This window comes from Dromiciops gliroides, chromosome 5 (assembly GCF_019393635.1).
Source record: "Dromiciops gliroides isolate mDroGli1 chromosome 5, mDroGli1.pri, whole genome shotgun sequence".
Classification (NCBI taxonomy): Eukaryota; Metazoa; Chordata; class Mammalia; order Microbiotheria; family Microbiotheriidae; genus Dromiciops; species Dromiciops gliroides.
In genome coordinates, this window is record NC_057865.1 from 218,126,572 (window position 1) to 218,142,028 (window position 15,457).

General features: G+C 41.4%; 1 protein-coding gene across 1 annotated transcript in view; it reads right to left on the reverse strand.

Annotated features, from left to right (window-relative positions):
* The window catches only part of BIN2 (bridging integrator 2), a 49,652-nt gene that overhangs the window by 22,214 nt on the left and 11,981 nt on the right, over window positions 1-15,457 (reverse strand). The window contains exon 2 of the mRNA XM_043969433.1: window positions 6,522-6,602. Coding sequence (XP_043825368.1) covers window positions 6,522-6,602 — 81 coding nt within the window. The remainder of the gene's footprint in view (window positions 1-6,521; window positions 6,603-15,457) is intronic.

The following is a 15,457-nucleotide window of genomic DNA, read 5'->3' on the forward strand; positions in this document are numbered from 1 at the left end:
CTGCCTGAACTAGCGGAGTGGTTGTGTGAGAGGAGACAGATGTGAGAGGTGTTGTGGAGGCAAAAATGACAGGACTTGGAAAATGACTAGAGATGTGGGGTGAGACAGAGAGAAGAGTTGAGGGAGACTCTAAGGTTGTAAATCTTGGGTGTCTAGAAGGATGGTGGGTTTTTTTTTTTTTGGTGGGGCAATGAGGGTTAAGTGACTTGCCCAGGGTCACACAGCTAATGTCAAGTGTCTGAGGCTGGATTTGAACTTGGGTCCTCCTGAATCCAGGGCCAGTGCTTTATCCATTGTGCCACCTAGATGCCCCAGGATGGTGGTGTTTTTTATAGAAACAGGGAAGTTCAGAAGGGGTATTGATTTGGGGACATAGATGATAAGTTTTCTTTTGGATATGTTGAGTTTGAGATGTCTGCGATGTGGACTGGAGCTCAGAAGACAGAATAGGGCTGGATGTAGAAATCTGGAAGTCATTATTACAAAGATAACAGAACCCATGGGAACTGATGTGGTCACCATGTAAGATAATAAAGTAAGATAGAAGAGGATCCAGGACAGTCTCGGGGCATACTCATAGTTAGAGGGAATGATGTGCATAATGAAAAGAGCTTAAGATGTAACACACAGGGGGCAGCTAGATGGCACAGTGGATAAAGCACTGGCCTTGGATTCAGGAGGACCTGAGTTCAAATCCAGCCTCAGACACTTGACACTTAACTAGCTGTGTGACCCTGGGCAAGTCACTTAACACTCATTGCAAAACAAAACAAAACAAAGAGATGTAACACACAGATGGGTATGAGAAGACCAGGGTGGGAGCAGGGTCATGAAAACCCAGAAAGCAGAAGGTATCTAAGAGGAGAAGGTGGTCAGCAGTGAGAAGGCTGAGTATTTAGAAAGGGGCTGCAGGTCTGGTCACTAAGAGATCATCATCAATAACCTCGAAGAGAAGAGAACAGTTTAGTTGAGCAACAAAGTTGGAAGTCAGATTGCAAAGCACTGAACAGGAAGAGGAAAGGCAATGGAGGCAATGGGTGTGGACATTTTTTAGGATTGTCAAGGGGAAGGAGGGACAGAGGATGGTCCCTGGAGGGGAAGTTTTAAAGTGATCTGCAGGATGGAGGGAATGTCCACATCACTGAAATTACAGATCCTTGAAGCATGGAGTGCTACATAGCTTAGCTTACCCTCTGCCAACAATGGGGCCCATTTAAAGGGGGCTCAGTGAATAGAGTGCCAAGGCCTGGAGTCAGGAAGACTCATCTTCTTGAATTCAAATCCACCCACTGATACTTACTAGCTGTGTGACTCTGGACAAGTCACTTAACCTGTTTGCCTCGGTTTCTCATCTGTAAAATGGGCTGAAGAAGGAAATGGCAAAGCACCCCAGTATATTTGCTCCTCTATGAAGTTCCTCCCATCCCTTGGCTACCTCCCTACCCAACTTCTGCCCTTATGTAACCCTGTATTAAACTCTCCATTTTGTGTAGGCAAACCTGTTCCTTATTTTCCACAGGCGCCTGGCCTTAATCTTTCTCTAAATTGTAATTTAATATGGCCAAGTTTAATATGGGAAGAGTTCATTGGGAGGCTAGCCACAATATTGGGACTCAGAAAACAGCGAGGGACCTCTAGGTCCTGAGCCTCCTCTCTTTCACACTGCCCCCTCCCCAACTGTTTCTCCCAGACTGATAAGAAATGAGATTAAAAAGCCTCTTTTCAGAAAAAACAAAAAAACAGGGTTTATTGATGAGAACAAATTTAGAAATAAGGACAAAGAAAAGCAGGAAATACGACCTGTAAACTCACCCACCGGACCCAGCTGCTTCGCATTTAACTATCTCTATCCCCCTGTGCATCCACGTTTAACTTTCTCGCCTGCTGCCATGAACTCTTCTCTCTCTTCTCGTCTCCTCCCTCTTCTCTACCCCGCAGAATAAAAAACCCTTCTCTCATAGGAAACCCGGGCCGACCACCCACACACCTTAAGCTAATTTGTTGGCACCCCTAGGGGTGGCACCCAAGGCCGTCTGGGGCACGGGGTTTCCTTGCATACCCCTGCTGGGCGGAGGGAGCCAGGGTGTGCCCAGGGTGGAGGGAGCCATGTGGGGTGCACCCAAGGCTTTCTAATTTTAGCCAAGATGGGGTCCCCAAATCACAATCAATTCTTACAGAATCTTCACACAGGCCTCTCCTTACCTCAGGATCTTCCCCTATACCCTGTCTAGCTCAGCCTTCCTGTACCCTATATCTTAATGTGCTTCAGATTCTGTGTCTGTATTCAGTTTTTCCCAGGAGACTTTTCCACCCAAAGTATGTCATCATCTCTTTTTCCCCCTGGGCCTTTTCCAGGCCAAGTTGACAAGAGTTGAGGTAAGAGTGAGGAACAAACTGTTGATGGTGAGTGAGAATAATCAAAGCTGGCATTTTAAATGGCACTTGACAGAAATCATCTCCTTTGATCTCCACAGAGCAGGGATGATTATTCCACTGCACAAACAAAGAAGCCAATGATGTTGAGTGAGATGAGCAGAACCAGAAGAACATTGTACACAGTATCATCAACATTGAGTGTTGATCTACTGTGATGGACTATATTCTTCTCACCCATGCAATGGTACAGAAGAGTTCCAGGGAACTCATGACAGAAGAGGATCTCCAAATCCAGGAAAAAAAAAAAAGAACTGTGGAGTATAGATGCTGAATGAACCATGCTATTTCTTTTGTTTTTGGTGATGTTTTTCTATTTTGAGGTTTTTCCTCATTGCTCTGATTTTTCTCTTATAACATGACTATTGCAGAAATATGTTTAGTGTTATTATGTGTATATAATATATATATATATATATATATATATATATATATATATATATATAACCTACATCAGATTACCTGCTGTCTAGGGGAGGGGGGAAGGAGGGGAGGGAGGGAGAAAAATCTGAAATTGGAAAGCTTGTATAAACAAAAGTTGAGAACTATCTTTACATGTAATGGGAAAAAAATACTTTATTAATTCAAAACAAAACAAAACAAAACAACAACAAAAAACAAACAAAGAAGCCAAGATTCAGAGATGAAAGCAACTAGCCCAATAGCTGGGAAAGGGCAGAGAAAGGGCTGGATGGAACTCAGATCTTCCCACTCCAGAATCCAGTGTCCAGAGCACCATGACCTTTTATTGTTGCTGTTTATTGTTAACCAATAAAGTCAAGGCCTCATTGGATACGGGCTTGAGACAAGGTAGGAAACACTGACGTGACTATGGGGCAGGGTGGGTGGGGGGAAAGTGTGGTTCCCAAAGTCTAGGTCAGGGTCAGAGATATTGGAACTTTGAATTAAATTATTTTCCTTTTTAAAAATGTTTACTTTGTATCAGTATCTTTCATTTTACAAACCACTTTCGAAGTAAACATTTTAAAAAAGGAAAATAATTTAATTCATCTCCTGTTCTAGAAAGCAGGCCCACCCTGAACCCAGCCCAAAGTGTTGAGAATCCTCTAGGAAGAGAGAGTCAAGCTCTCCATCAAAAGAGATTCTTACTTATGCCTCATCATCACTTCAGTCACAAAATTCTTCCTGAGGTCTAACCAAATTCCCTCATGCTTCAGTTTAAGTCTGTCTTCAGGGGAGATGGGGAAAGTGAGGGAGTATTTCTGGATGACATTTCTCTACTTGCTTTCTCTCTCTCAGCCTTTTTTCATTTATAGAAGAGGATCTTCCCAGTTCCTTTCTTCTTGCCTCACTGATCTTATTCTCATGGAAAGAGCCCTGGGCTAAGGGAGTTAGGCCTCCAGCCCAATATTAACTTAGCTGTGTGACACTAAGAATGTCACTGCCTCATTCTGGGCTTGTTTCTTTAACTCTTCAAAGGCATGGGTTGGGTTTAGACCATCTGTAGCTCTCGTCCCATTCAGCTCTAAAACACTGTGATCTCTGATCTTTGAGGCTCTGCCAAGTTCTTCACGACTAGCTTGAGTCAGATTCTCCCACCCCTTGTATAAACAGGCCCAGCCTTCAGTCAACCAACCAGTCACACAATTCCTTAGGCCTGAGTGCTTCCATAGGATGTGCACAATTTTGTACACTATGAGGAGGGGTGCGTAGAGGGAACTGGAGACCCTGGGGGGCCTTCCACTATGACTGGGGACACTTGCTGGGTGAGATGGGACACAACTCCCTAAAACAGAAACATAGTGAAACAGGGAATAAATGAAGAATGAACCGACTGGATCTAGAAAATGTACAGATCTGAAGAGTAGTGGGGACACCAAAGGGAGGCAGCTAGGTAGCGCAAGGGATTGAGTTTTGGACTTGGGAGACCTGAGTTCAAATCCTGCCTCTTTGCTAGTTTGTGTGATCTTAGGCACTCTAGCCTTTTTCAAGATCAGTTTTCTCATCTATAAAGTGAAAGAGTTGGCCCCAATGGCCTTCCAAGGTCACTTCCAGCTCTATGAAGGGTGGGGAAAATGCTTCTTAGGATTGATCTAACATACTAAACAGTGCAACGACTTGTGGATTTGCTGGGGTCAGAAGCAGCTCTACTGTCTGCTCTGGGTTAAATAACGGTACTAAAACCAGTATTCAATAGCTATTAAACAACTGCACTACATACTAAACAACTCTACTAAATAAAGCTTCATAAAAGTGATTGCTATAACTAATATACTTGCTGGGGCCCTTCTTTAGGGTGAGGCTTATTACAATTTCCCTTCTTCAGTTACGATGACTTCATTTTGACCTTTTTTTTCTTTTTCTTTTTTTTGTTCTATGAAATATTGAAAATTAGTGTAGCTCCTCAGAAAAAACAATAGGAAGCTATTGTGATGGAATACTATTGTTTTAAGAAATAATGAGGGGGGCAGCTAGGTGGCGCAGTGGATAGAGCACTGGCCCTGGAGTCAGGAGTACCTGAGTTCAAGTCCGGCCTCAGACACTTAACACTTACTAGCTATGTGACCCCGGGCAAGTCACTTAACCCCAATTGCCTCACTAAAAAAAAAAAAAGACATGTAGGATTACAGAGGAAACCAATTATACTGAAATATAGTTATCAAAACATTTTTTAAAATGAGTTCATAAATCCTACTCATACCCTGAGGGACCCCAGGATGCAAAATGAGACTTTTTTTGGACATGGCCAATGCCAGAATTTGTTTTGCTTGACTATACATGTTTGTCACAAAGGTTTTGTTTTTTCTTTTTCCTTTTCCAATGAGGGTAGGAGGTGAGAGGAAGAGAAAATTGACTTTTATTAATTGAAAAAGCTTAAATCCAATAAAAAAACCCAAAACCCTGAAATATTCCTTCTCAGTTCATTTAGTGGTACTCTGCAAAACACTTGGCTTGAATCCAGTTACAAAGACCTTGTTTAAAATGTAAATATTCTTGCTTTGGAGGGGTATTTATCCTTAAGTCTATCAGTCATTCACAGTAAGATCTGAATTACTTTCCCACAAACACAATACCTCAATAAATGAATGGAGGCTCCCAAGATGTCGGAATTGGGTAGAGGAGGGCTTGTTAATTTGGTGAAAGAGGGCACTTCCAGAGAGGGAGGGCTTGGGCAGGCCTCTGTTTGGACAGCCTGAAGACAGTTAGGAAGTTAGGAAGTAGGGGAGGTGGAGAGGTGGAGAGGTGGAAGGGGTTAAAAAAGGAGGTGGCTGGCACTCACAGTCATTTTGCCTAGGACCCAGGCAGAAGGTTGTTGAAATGGATGGTGCTTGGAAAAGGGGAGACTTAGAACCCCTTAAGGAGAAAAGGAGAGTGAACTTAGCCCCAGGACATGCTGCAGTAGTGGAAAGAGCAACAGTAATAGCTAAGCATATCTATAGCTCTTTAAGGTTTGCAGAGTGCATCACATTCTCTCATTTGATCCTCACAACCCTGATAGGTAGTTGTTATTCTTATCCCCAATATACAGATGAGAAAACTGAGGCACAGAGGGTAAATGACTTGCCCAGGCTCACACAGCTAAGAAGCAAATGACACTGGAGTCAAACTTCAGGTCCAAATGTAGCCCTGGTGCTCTTACCCACTATCCTCATGGATGACTTTAACTCTTGGAATCCAAGGATGAACCTGGGAATCTTGACTGTACTGTACCACTCACTACCTCTATATCCCTGGACTAGTCATATACCATCTCTGGACCTCAGTTTCCATGTCTGTAAAAGAAGGGGGTTGGACCAGATGATATACAGTTTTGAATATTAGAATAAACTATTTAGGAGTTAGTATTATTTCATTCTTTGTACTTGAATCCCTAACACCCAACACAGTGCCTGGCACATAGAGGGAACTTAAGTACTTTTTGATTGACTGGTTAAATCTATGATCCTGTGAAGCTCTTCTTATATCTTGGGGAGGTAGAGAGTCCCCGGATAGCCCTTTCCCTTGGGGAAGAGGAAGTCTTGGCAGACAGGATCCTTGGTTTGTGAAAACAGGAGATGTTCTTCTTCATCCAGGATCCCTATCTGCTATATGTGGCCATGGGTCTTCCTCCCCTGACCATCACTCACCTGCTGCTGGTGGAAGTTTTGGGCAGCCTGTTCAAAGCGTTCATCTTTAGTTTCTGCTATTTTCCCCAGTTTCTGCAGCACCTGGAAAAATGTGAGATGCTTTAATGTCTCTTCCTGTCTCTTAATCATGAACCAATGGGATGGTGAGTGGTCCCTGGCCAGCTAGATTTCCCTCTGTTCCTATCCATACTTTGCTGTCCCTGCTGTCCCTGAGCCCAATGAAATCAGGAAGGTAGATATACTGTTTCCTTATCACATGACACATTTCAAAACCAGCTAGAAATAGCTTTTAATTTATGCAGTCTGGAATTGTGTTGGGGCTCCTTTAAAAGAGTTGAGGGGTTTTGCATGATCAAAATTAATGAAACTATTATTGAAAGGGAAGCTATCAGATAGGGAAAAAATTTACATCAAACATCTGATTTAGGTCTGATATCTGATATATGGAGAACCAGCACAAATATATAAGACCATGAGCCATTCAGGATCCCAAATGAATAATTGCAAAGTATTAACGAGCATATGGAAAGTTGCTTGAAATTACTCATAACATAAATCAAAACAACTCGCATCTGACAAATTGGCAAAGATGACACAAGTGGCAATAGTCAATGTTGAAAAGACTGTGGAATGGTAGCTACACTGGTAGTGGTGGTGGTGGAGGGAGGGCTGTCAATTGTTCCATTCTGGAAAGTGACTTGAAATTGTGTCAAGAAACTGACCAAATGTCTATACCCTGGGTGCCTAGGATTCCACTGCTGGGCCTATATCTAAGGGTGTTAAAGACAGAAAGGAGGGTCCTATATATACACCAAAATATTTATAGCATAACTTTTTGGAGTGGCAAAGAACTGGGAACAAAGTGGATGACTGAGGAATGGTCATACAAATTGTATTTCATGAATGTAATAGCATATTGCTGCATTGTGAGAAACAACCTGGTAAAAGATTACAGAGACATATGGGAAGATTTCTATGAACTGATGAAAGTGAAGAAAACAGAACCAGGAAAATAATACACACAATGTCTATAACAATGTGAATGAAAAATTGAGAACAATAACAAAGGAACTAAACACTAATTATAATGACCAAGCTTGACCCCTAGGAAGAGATAGGAAAATGTAGTCCTCCCTTCACTTGAAGAGGTGGAGGAGTATGGGAAGAGAATATTGCATATATTTGTCAGGCTCAGTGGCTATGTTGGTTTTGCTGAACTGCCCTTTTTTTTTTGGTCTCTTTTTTATTCTTTGTTATCAGGAATGTCTCTCTGGATAGGTAAAAGGAAAGGGATATGTATAGAAATGAAGGTGATATAAAAACAAAATATATCAATAGAAATTTTAAATAATAAGAAGAGAACTGATTGGTTAAATCAATTTATTATTTTTTGCATTCATTTATTCATTTATTTAATTTTGAAGGGCAATGAGGGTTAAGTGAATTGCCCAGGGTCACACAACTAGTAAGTGTCAAGTGTCTGAGGCCATATTTGAATTCAAGTCCTCCTGAATCCAGGGCCAGTGCTTTATATCCACTGTGCCACCAAGCTGCCCCCAGATTGGTTAAACTCAATCTTTCTTCAGTCTGACTGTAATCAGACTTCTCACTTTTATAGACCATTCTCCATTGTTCAGGGGATGAGAATCCAATTAGTGGATTCCCATTGTTTGGTTCACCTTTGCTTAGTTTCACTTTCTTCCCCTTGGGGACATTTATTAGCTCTTAAGTCTTCATAAACTCTCTGGAAGTGACTCTAGTCATTAGTTATGGGGAAAATAAAAATAACTCACACTTACTTTTTTTTTTTGTGAGGCAGTTGGGATTAAAGTGACTTGCCTAGGGTCAAACAGCTAGTGTTAAGTGTCTGAGGCTGGATTTGAACTCAGGTCCTCAACTCACACTTACTTTAAAGATCATAGGATTGTCAATTTAGAGCTAGAAGGGATCTTAGTAATGATCTAATCTAAACTTATTTTACAGAGGAGGAAACAGGCCTGAGGGTTGTTATTTATACAAGGCCACACAAGTAGTAAGTAGCGAAATTGCAATTTGAAGCCTGTCATACAATTTAAAATCTAGTGTTCATTCCTTTATTTTTTTCCTTTCTTCCTTTACTTTTAAAATTTTGAGATTCCCTCCCTCCCTCCCACACCCACTGAGAAGGCAAACAATATATCAATTTTGATATCATCTGAAATCATTCAACACATTACGATATTATTTGTGTGCAGTCATATCTGACTCTGTGACCCCATTTAGGGTTTCCTTGTCAAATATACTGGAGTGGTTTGCCATGCCCTTCTCCAGTTCATTGTACAGATGAGGAAACTGAGGCAAACAAGGTTAAGTGACTTGCCTAGGGTAACATAAGCTAGTAAATATCTGAGACCAGATTTGAACTCAGAAAGATGAATCTTCCTACCCATTGCGGTGTCTAGCTGCCAAATCGTTAAAAAAAGAAAATAAGAAAATTATACCCCAAGCATTTTTTTATCACGAGTCTTTTGAAATTGTCTTGGATAGGGGCAGCTAGGTAGCGCAGTGGATAGAGCACCAGCCCTGGAGTCAGGAGTACCTGAGTTCAAATCCGGCCTCAGACACTTAACACTTACTAGCTGTGTGATCCTGGGCAAGTCACTTAACCCCCATTGCCTCACTGAAAAAAAAAAAAAAGAAATTGTCTTGGATCAGAGTAGCTGAGTCTTTTACAGTTGATCATTATTACCACTTTGCTGTTACTGTGCATAATGATCTTCCAGTTCTCACTTCACTTTGCATCAGTTCATATAGGTCTTGCCATGTTTTTCTGAAACCACTCCCCTTGTAATTTCTTATAGCATAATAGTACTCCATCACAATCATCTGCCACAACTCGTTCAGCCATTCCCCAACTGATGAGCATGCCCTCAATTTCCAATTTTTTTGCCACCACAAAATTGCTGCTATAAGTATTTTGTACATACAGGACCTTTTCCTTTTCCTTTGATCTCTTTGGGGTGCCAAATCTAGTGTTCTTTCCGCAGCACCATGCAGACTTTCCTGACTTGATTAACACAACTAATAAAAACCTGGCAGAGGATGCACACATCCTGTTCTGATAACTTTGAAGTCAGTCTTCTGTTCATTCTACCACAGTTGCTTCTGTAGAATGGGATAAAAATGTTTTGCTTTATCGGTGGAATTTGATTATCCAGATTCAGAGTGGATTGTTCTCCTGTGAAAGGTTTAATCCAGGAGTCTTTTTTTTGGTTTTTGTTTTGTTTTGGTGGGGCAATGAGGATTAAGTGACTTGTCCAGGGTCACACAGCTAGTAAGTGTCCAGCGTCTGAGGCTGGATTTGAACTCGGGTCCTTCTGAATCCAGGGCCAGTGCTTTATCCACTTCACCACCTAGCTGCCCCTAGGAATTTTAATTAAAGACCTTATCAGAAGGGTTCAGTCTGCTGGGATCCAGAAGCAGGATAGGAAGCTTGGAGAGGAGGAACAGAGGAGTGGTGACCCATCTCCACTTTTCAGAGTTGTAAGAGTTCTGAATGTTTAGATGGAAAACCCAGTTTATTCCATTTACTAGTTATATGACCATAATCCTGTGACACTGAGAGGCAGAGTGGCACAGTAGAGACAACTTTGGATTGTGAGTGTAGGACCATGGGCATAAAATGGGGATAATAATAGTATTTGCCTTTCAGAGTTGTGAAGACTGAATGAGATAATGTATACAAAGTGCTTTGCTGGCTTACACTGCTATAGAAATGTTACTATAAAACTTAGTCCTCTTGTTTCTTCTGTATCCTCACTCACTGTTTCTGAACCTACTGTTTGCCTTCATCTTTTCAACAATTTTTTTTTTTTCCCTGTGGGGCAATGAGGGTTAAGTGTTTTGCCTAGGGTCACACAGCTAGTGTCAAGTGTCTGAGACTGGGTTTGAACTCAGGTCCTCCTGACTCCAGGGCCAGTGCTTTATCCACTGCGCCACCTAGCTGCCCCCGTTTGCCTTCACCTCTTGCGCACAATTCATCCCTGATTTTTCATTCCAGGGTCTCTGGTCTGTTTCCTCTTCTCTCTTCAGTCTCGGCCCTAGAGTTGGTCCTCTACCATTGCATCTTTTGTTCTCTTGAACTGAGTCATTGCCAGTGTTTACCTTCTGCACTCCTACTCCAGAGCATCTGAGGACAAGGGGAAGCTCTGCCCAGAGTGGTTTGGGCCCACCACAGATTTATTCTATGACACTTCAACTATGCCTCCTATTCATCTCTGCCTAACTCCTGGTCATCTTCCCTACAGAAGCTGTGCCAGAACTCTACTCTCAAGTCTTCAACTAGCCTGGGAGCAACATATTTTTTTTTAATTAATAAAGTATTTTATTTTTTTTCTGTTACATGTAAAGAAAGTTCTCAACTTTTGTTTATACAAGCTTTCCAATTTCAGATTTTTCTCCCTCCCTCCCTCCCCTCCCTCCCCTCTCCCCTAGACAGCAGGTAATCTGATATAGGTTTTATATATATATATATATGTGTGTGTGTGTGTGTGTGTGTGTGTGTGTGTATATATATGTATATATATACACATAATAACATTAATCCCATTTCTGCATTAGTCATGTTATAAGAGAAAAAATCAGAGCAATGGTGAAAAACCTCAAAATAGAAAAACAACAGCACCAAAAACAAAAGAAATAGTATGGTTCATTCAGCATCTAAACTCCACAGTTCTTTTTTTTTTTTCTTGGTTGGAGATCCTCTTCTATCATGAGTTCCCTGGAACTCTTCTGTGCCATTGCATTGGTGAGAAGAATATAGTCCATCACAGTAGATCAACACTCAATGTTGATGATACTGTGTACAATGTTCTTCTGGTTCTGCTCATCTCACTCATCATCAGCTCATGCAAGACCCTCCAGGTTTCTCTGAACTCCTTCTGCTCATCATTTCTTACAGCACAATAGTATTCCATTGTATTCATATACCACAACTTGTCCAGCCATTCCCCAATTGATGGGCACCCCCTCGACTTCCACGTAAAGAGCAGCTATAAATATTTTTGTACATGTGGGTCCCTTTCCCCTTTCCATGATTTCTTTGGGAAAAAGACCCAAAAGTGGTATTGCTGGGTCAAAGGGTATGCACCGCTTTATCGCCCTTTGGGCATAATTCCAAATTGCTCTCCAGAATGGTTGGATCAGGGGAACAACATATTTTAAGCAGATACCTCACTGCCTACTTTACTTGGAAGATTAAGGTTATCTGTTTTGAGTTCTGTCATCTTCTCTCCTTCTCTACCCTGATGAGAATACAGTAAATATCAGCTATGATGGTGGTGGTTGCTATTATTCCTTTTTATCTTCTCTGTGATCTCCAGGATCCAGTAGCCATCTTCTTGGCCAAGGCCACTCCTTCAACTCAAACCCTTCATCCGATCCAGCCTCACCTCCTCCTAGATCTTTTTCGACTATTTTTTCTACGTTCTCGTGACTGTTGATTCTCTTCCTTTTTATTGGCTCTTCCTCTTTGGTCTACAAATAGTCTCAGAGCTTCTCTATCATTAAAAAGCCTTTCCTTGACCCTGTTACTCTCTTAGGTTTTTGTCCTATGTCTCTTCCCCATTACTGCCAAAGTTGTAAAATGAATAGTCTGTGCTCTGTGCTTCCTCTTCCTCATTTTTCAAACACTTCCAATCTGACTTCTATCCCTTCTGTGATTTTATTGAACGTGCTCTCTACTAGGTCACCAATGACTTTTTTTCCCTAAATGTAGTTTTTAGAATTTAAACACCAAAAAAAAAAAATCTCTATACACATAAAAGGCAGAAAAGAGAATTAATTCCACATGAAACTATAAATCTCCACTTCATACCATTTGCTTTTTTTTAATATAATAAATTTCAAATGCTATTTTCCAAGCTGTCCTGCTGTTTTTGTGCTTCCTTCTGAACTTTCTGTCTTCTTCTGCACATTTTGGGAAACTTTTGCTTTTTTTTAACATTACAATTTTTGCTCATCTATCTATCTATTTATTTATTTATTAATTTATTAATTAATTAATTTATTTTTGTGGGGCAATTGGGGTTAAGTGACTTGCCCAGGGTTACACAGCTAGTAAGTGTTAAGTGTCTGAGGCCATATTTGAACTCAGGTACTCCTGAATCCAGGGCTGGTGCTCTATCCACTGCGCCATCTAGCTGCCCCTAATTTTTAATTTTAAAAATTGTGTACCTATTTTTCCTTTGACATCACTATTGATAAGCTCTCAACTCCCTCACCCCCTCTGAAATTATCTGAGAACAAGGAGAAAAAAACCCTTGTAACAAATGAGCCTAGTTAAGCAAAACATTTCTACACAGTGGCCACTGCCAAAAATGCCAAAAAAATCTCCTTCTCCATCTTGAGTCCTTCACTTCTAACTCTCTTAAAGGAGCCTGGACACAATTCTAAACTGGATAATCTCAAAGATATTTCTATCTACCTCTATCAGGAGGTAGGTCCTCTGGAGATGGGGTTGGGGATTGCTTTGATCAAAGTTCTTAAGTCTTTCAAGACTATTATTCTTTGGTCCTGCTCACTTCACTCTATATTCATGCTACCCAGATTCTTTGAAATTGTCATTTTGTCATTTCGTCATTGCTTATGGCCCCCAAATATTCCATCACATTCATGTATCACAATTTGTTCAGCCATTCTCCAACTGTTGAAGGAGCAAAGATACACCCTTGGATTCTAGTTCCTTGCTCCAGCCCTCAACCCACTTCTTTTAATCCTTTCTTTGGGATCATTTACTTGTGACAATTTCCTCCCTAGTTTTATTCTCCCTTTTTAACTCCTCCACTGCCTCTCCCTCATTTCCCTGTTGAGTTTGATGTATTTGTACACCAAACCCTGTGTGTGTTCAACCCTCCCTTGTCTGCTTCAGATGAGATGTTTGTCTGATGCCTGCTCCCCCTCTCTTCCTCTATGTTTGTATAGTCTTCTTGTGAACTCCAATTAGGAGAAATAGCAAGCCCTTCCCATCATCCTTTTTTCCTCCTTTCTATGTCAGTATAGTATTCCTTTTATCCTCCTTTTCTCTTTCCTTTCTTAAACCCTCAGGATAAGACTAATCTACCCATAAGACCTCTGTTGTTTGTTTTTTAATTTAATTCTTTCAATTCACTTTGAAAAAATGAAGCTTCAGAAGAGATACTTGTTTTTTCTCCTATTAGAACATTAATCTTAGATACATCATCAGATAGTTATTTCAGTTGCTCAAGTAAATTTCCCTTTCAAAGCTCCCACTTAGCTCTAGTCTTTTCGTCAGAGAAACTTGAAAAACATTCTGTTCCATTAAAAAGGTCCATTTTTTCCCCCTTGTAAAATTATATTCAGCATTGCAGGATAAGGTATTCTTGATTTTAAGCCCCTTTCTTTTGCTCTTTGAAATATTGCATTCTCCAGAATCTTTGAGGTTTAGAGTGGTAGGTCTTCAGTATTCTCTTTGGGGTCTCAGGACAGAATGTTAGGGACCTGAGAATCCCTGGGCCTGGGCTACCCTGGTCCGAGCATTGCATTACTGAGCTGTTTGCTGCCCACTGCTGCTCCTTAGGGCTGCCAAAGTGCCCATCCTGGACTTTATAATAACTCTGGCATTTTCTCAGGAAACCCCTCTGCTCTTGCTTCCTTCTCTGGTCATTCTGGTGCTTGCCTTGCTTGGGGCGGGGGAGGTTGGAGGGGACTCTTTCTTATTGCTTGTGGGTTATTAGCTCATTAGTGCAGTTCTGGGGGAGAAGTCACTTAGTCTAGTTTCACATTGGATTTCTTGACCATTATTGAGGCTGGCACAAATGTCAGGGCTTTGCTGGAGTTGGTATGGAGGAGCTGGGCAGTGTACCTCAAGCTACCAAGGATCTTTTGTGGTTTTTTTTAGGGGGGGTAGGGGGGAGGGCAGGGCAATGAGGGTTAAGTGACTCGCCCAGGGTCACACAGCTAGTAAATGTCAAATGTCTCAGGCTGGATTTGAACTCAGGTCCTCCTGAATCCAGGGCCAGTGCTTTATCCACTGTGCCACCTAGCTGTCCCACCAAGGATCTCTTAATTGTCTTTTTCTCCTTTTTCATTCTTTTTAGCTTTTCTTCAGCCTTTGCCATTGTTGACCATACCCTTTATCCTCTCTCTCCTCTCTTGGGGCAAGTGATGTTGTTCTGGCCTAGTATTTCCTCCTACCTGTCTGACCACTTCTTTTTGTTTTGTTTTGTTTTTTGATTTTTTGTTTGTTTTTTGTGGGGCAATGAGGGTTAAGTGACTTGCCCAGGGTCTCACAGCTAGTAAGTGTCAAGTGTTTGAGGTCGGATTTGAACTCAGGTCTTCCTGAATCCAAGGCCAGTGCTTGACCACTTTTTCTAGGTCTCTTTCACCTATTGGCTTCCCTAAAGGCTCATTCTGGCCTGCTTCTCTTTATACTCTTACTTGGTGATCTTATCCATTCCTATGACTCCAGAGATCACTTCTATGCAGATGACTCCCAACCTCTCCTGAGAGCTTCAGTCTCATTTCTAACTTCCTGATGAATATCTATCTCCAGCACCTTCAGTTCCACACTCTCCTCTCTTTAACTAATCCTCTACATCCTAGCTGTGGAGTCACATAACTGAATGTGGGGATTATAAAAAAATTGGCAACATTAATAGGTTACATACACCTATTTTACATTCCTAGGGGTGTGTAAAAATTTCTTGGAAGAAAAGGGGTTGCACAGAAAAAGTTTAAGAACCCCTGCTCTATACAACAGGCAAAACCATCTTCCTATGGCACAAGTCTGATCATATTATTCTTCTGCTCAAAAACCTTCAGTGGCTCCTCATGGGATCTCTAAATACAAACTCCTCACCTTGGTATTTAAGGCCTTCCACGATCTGGCCCCAACCTCCTTTTCCAGCCTCATTCCACATTCATGCTCTTTATACTCT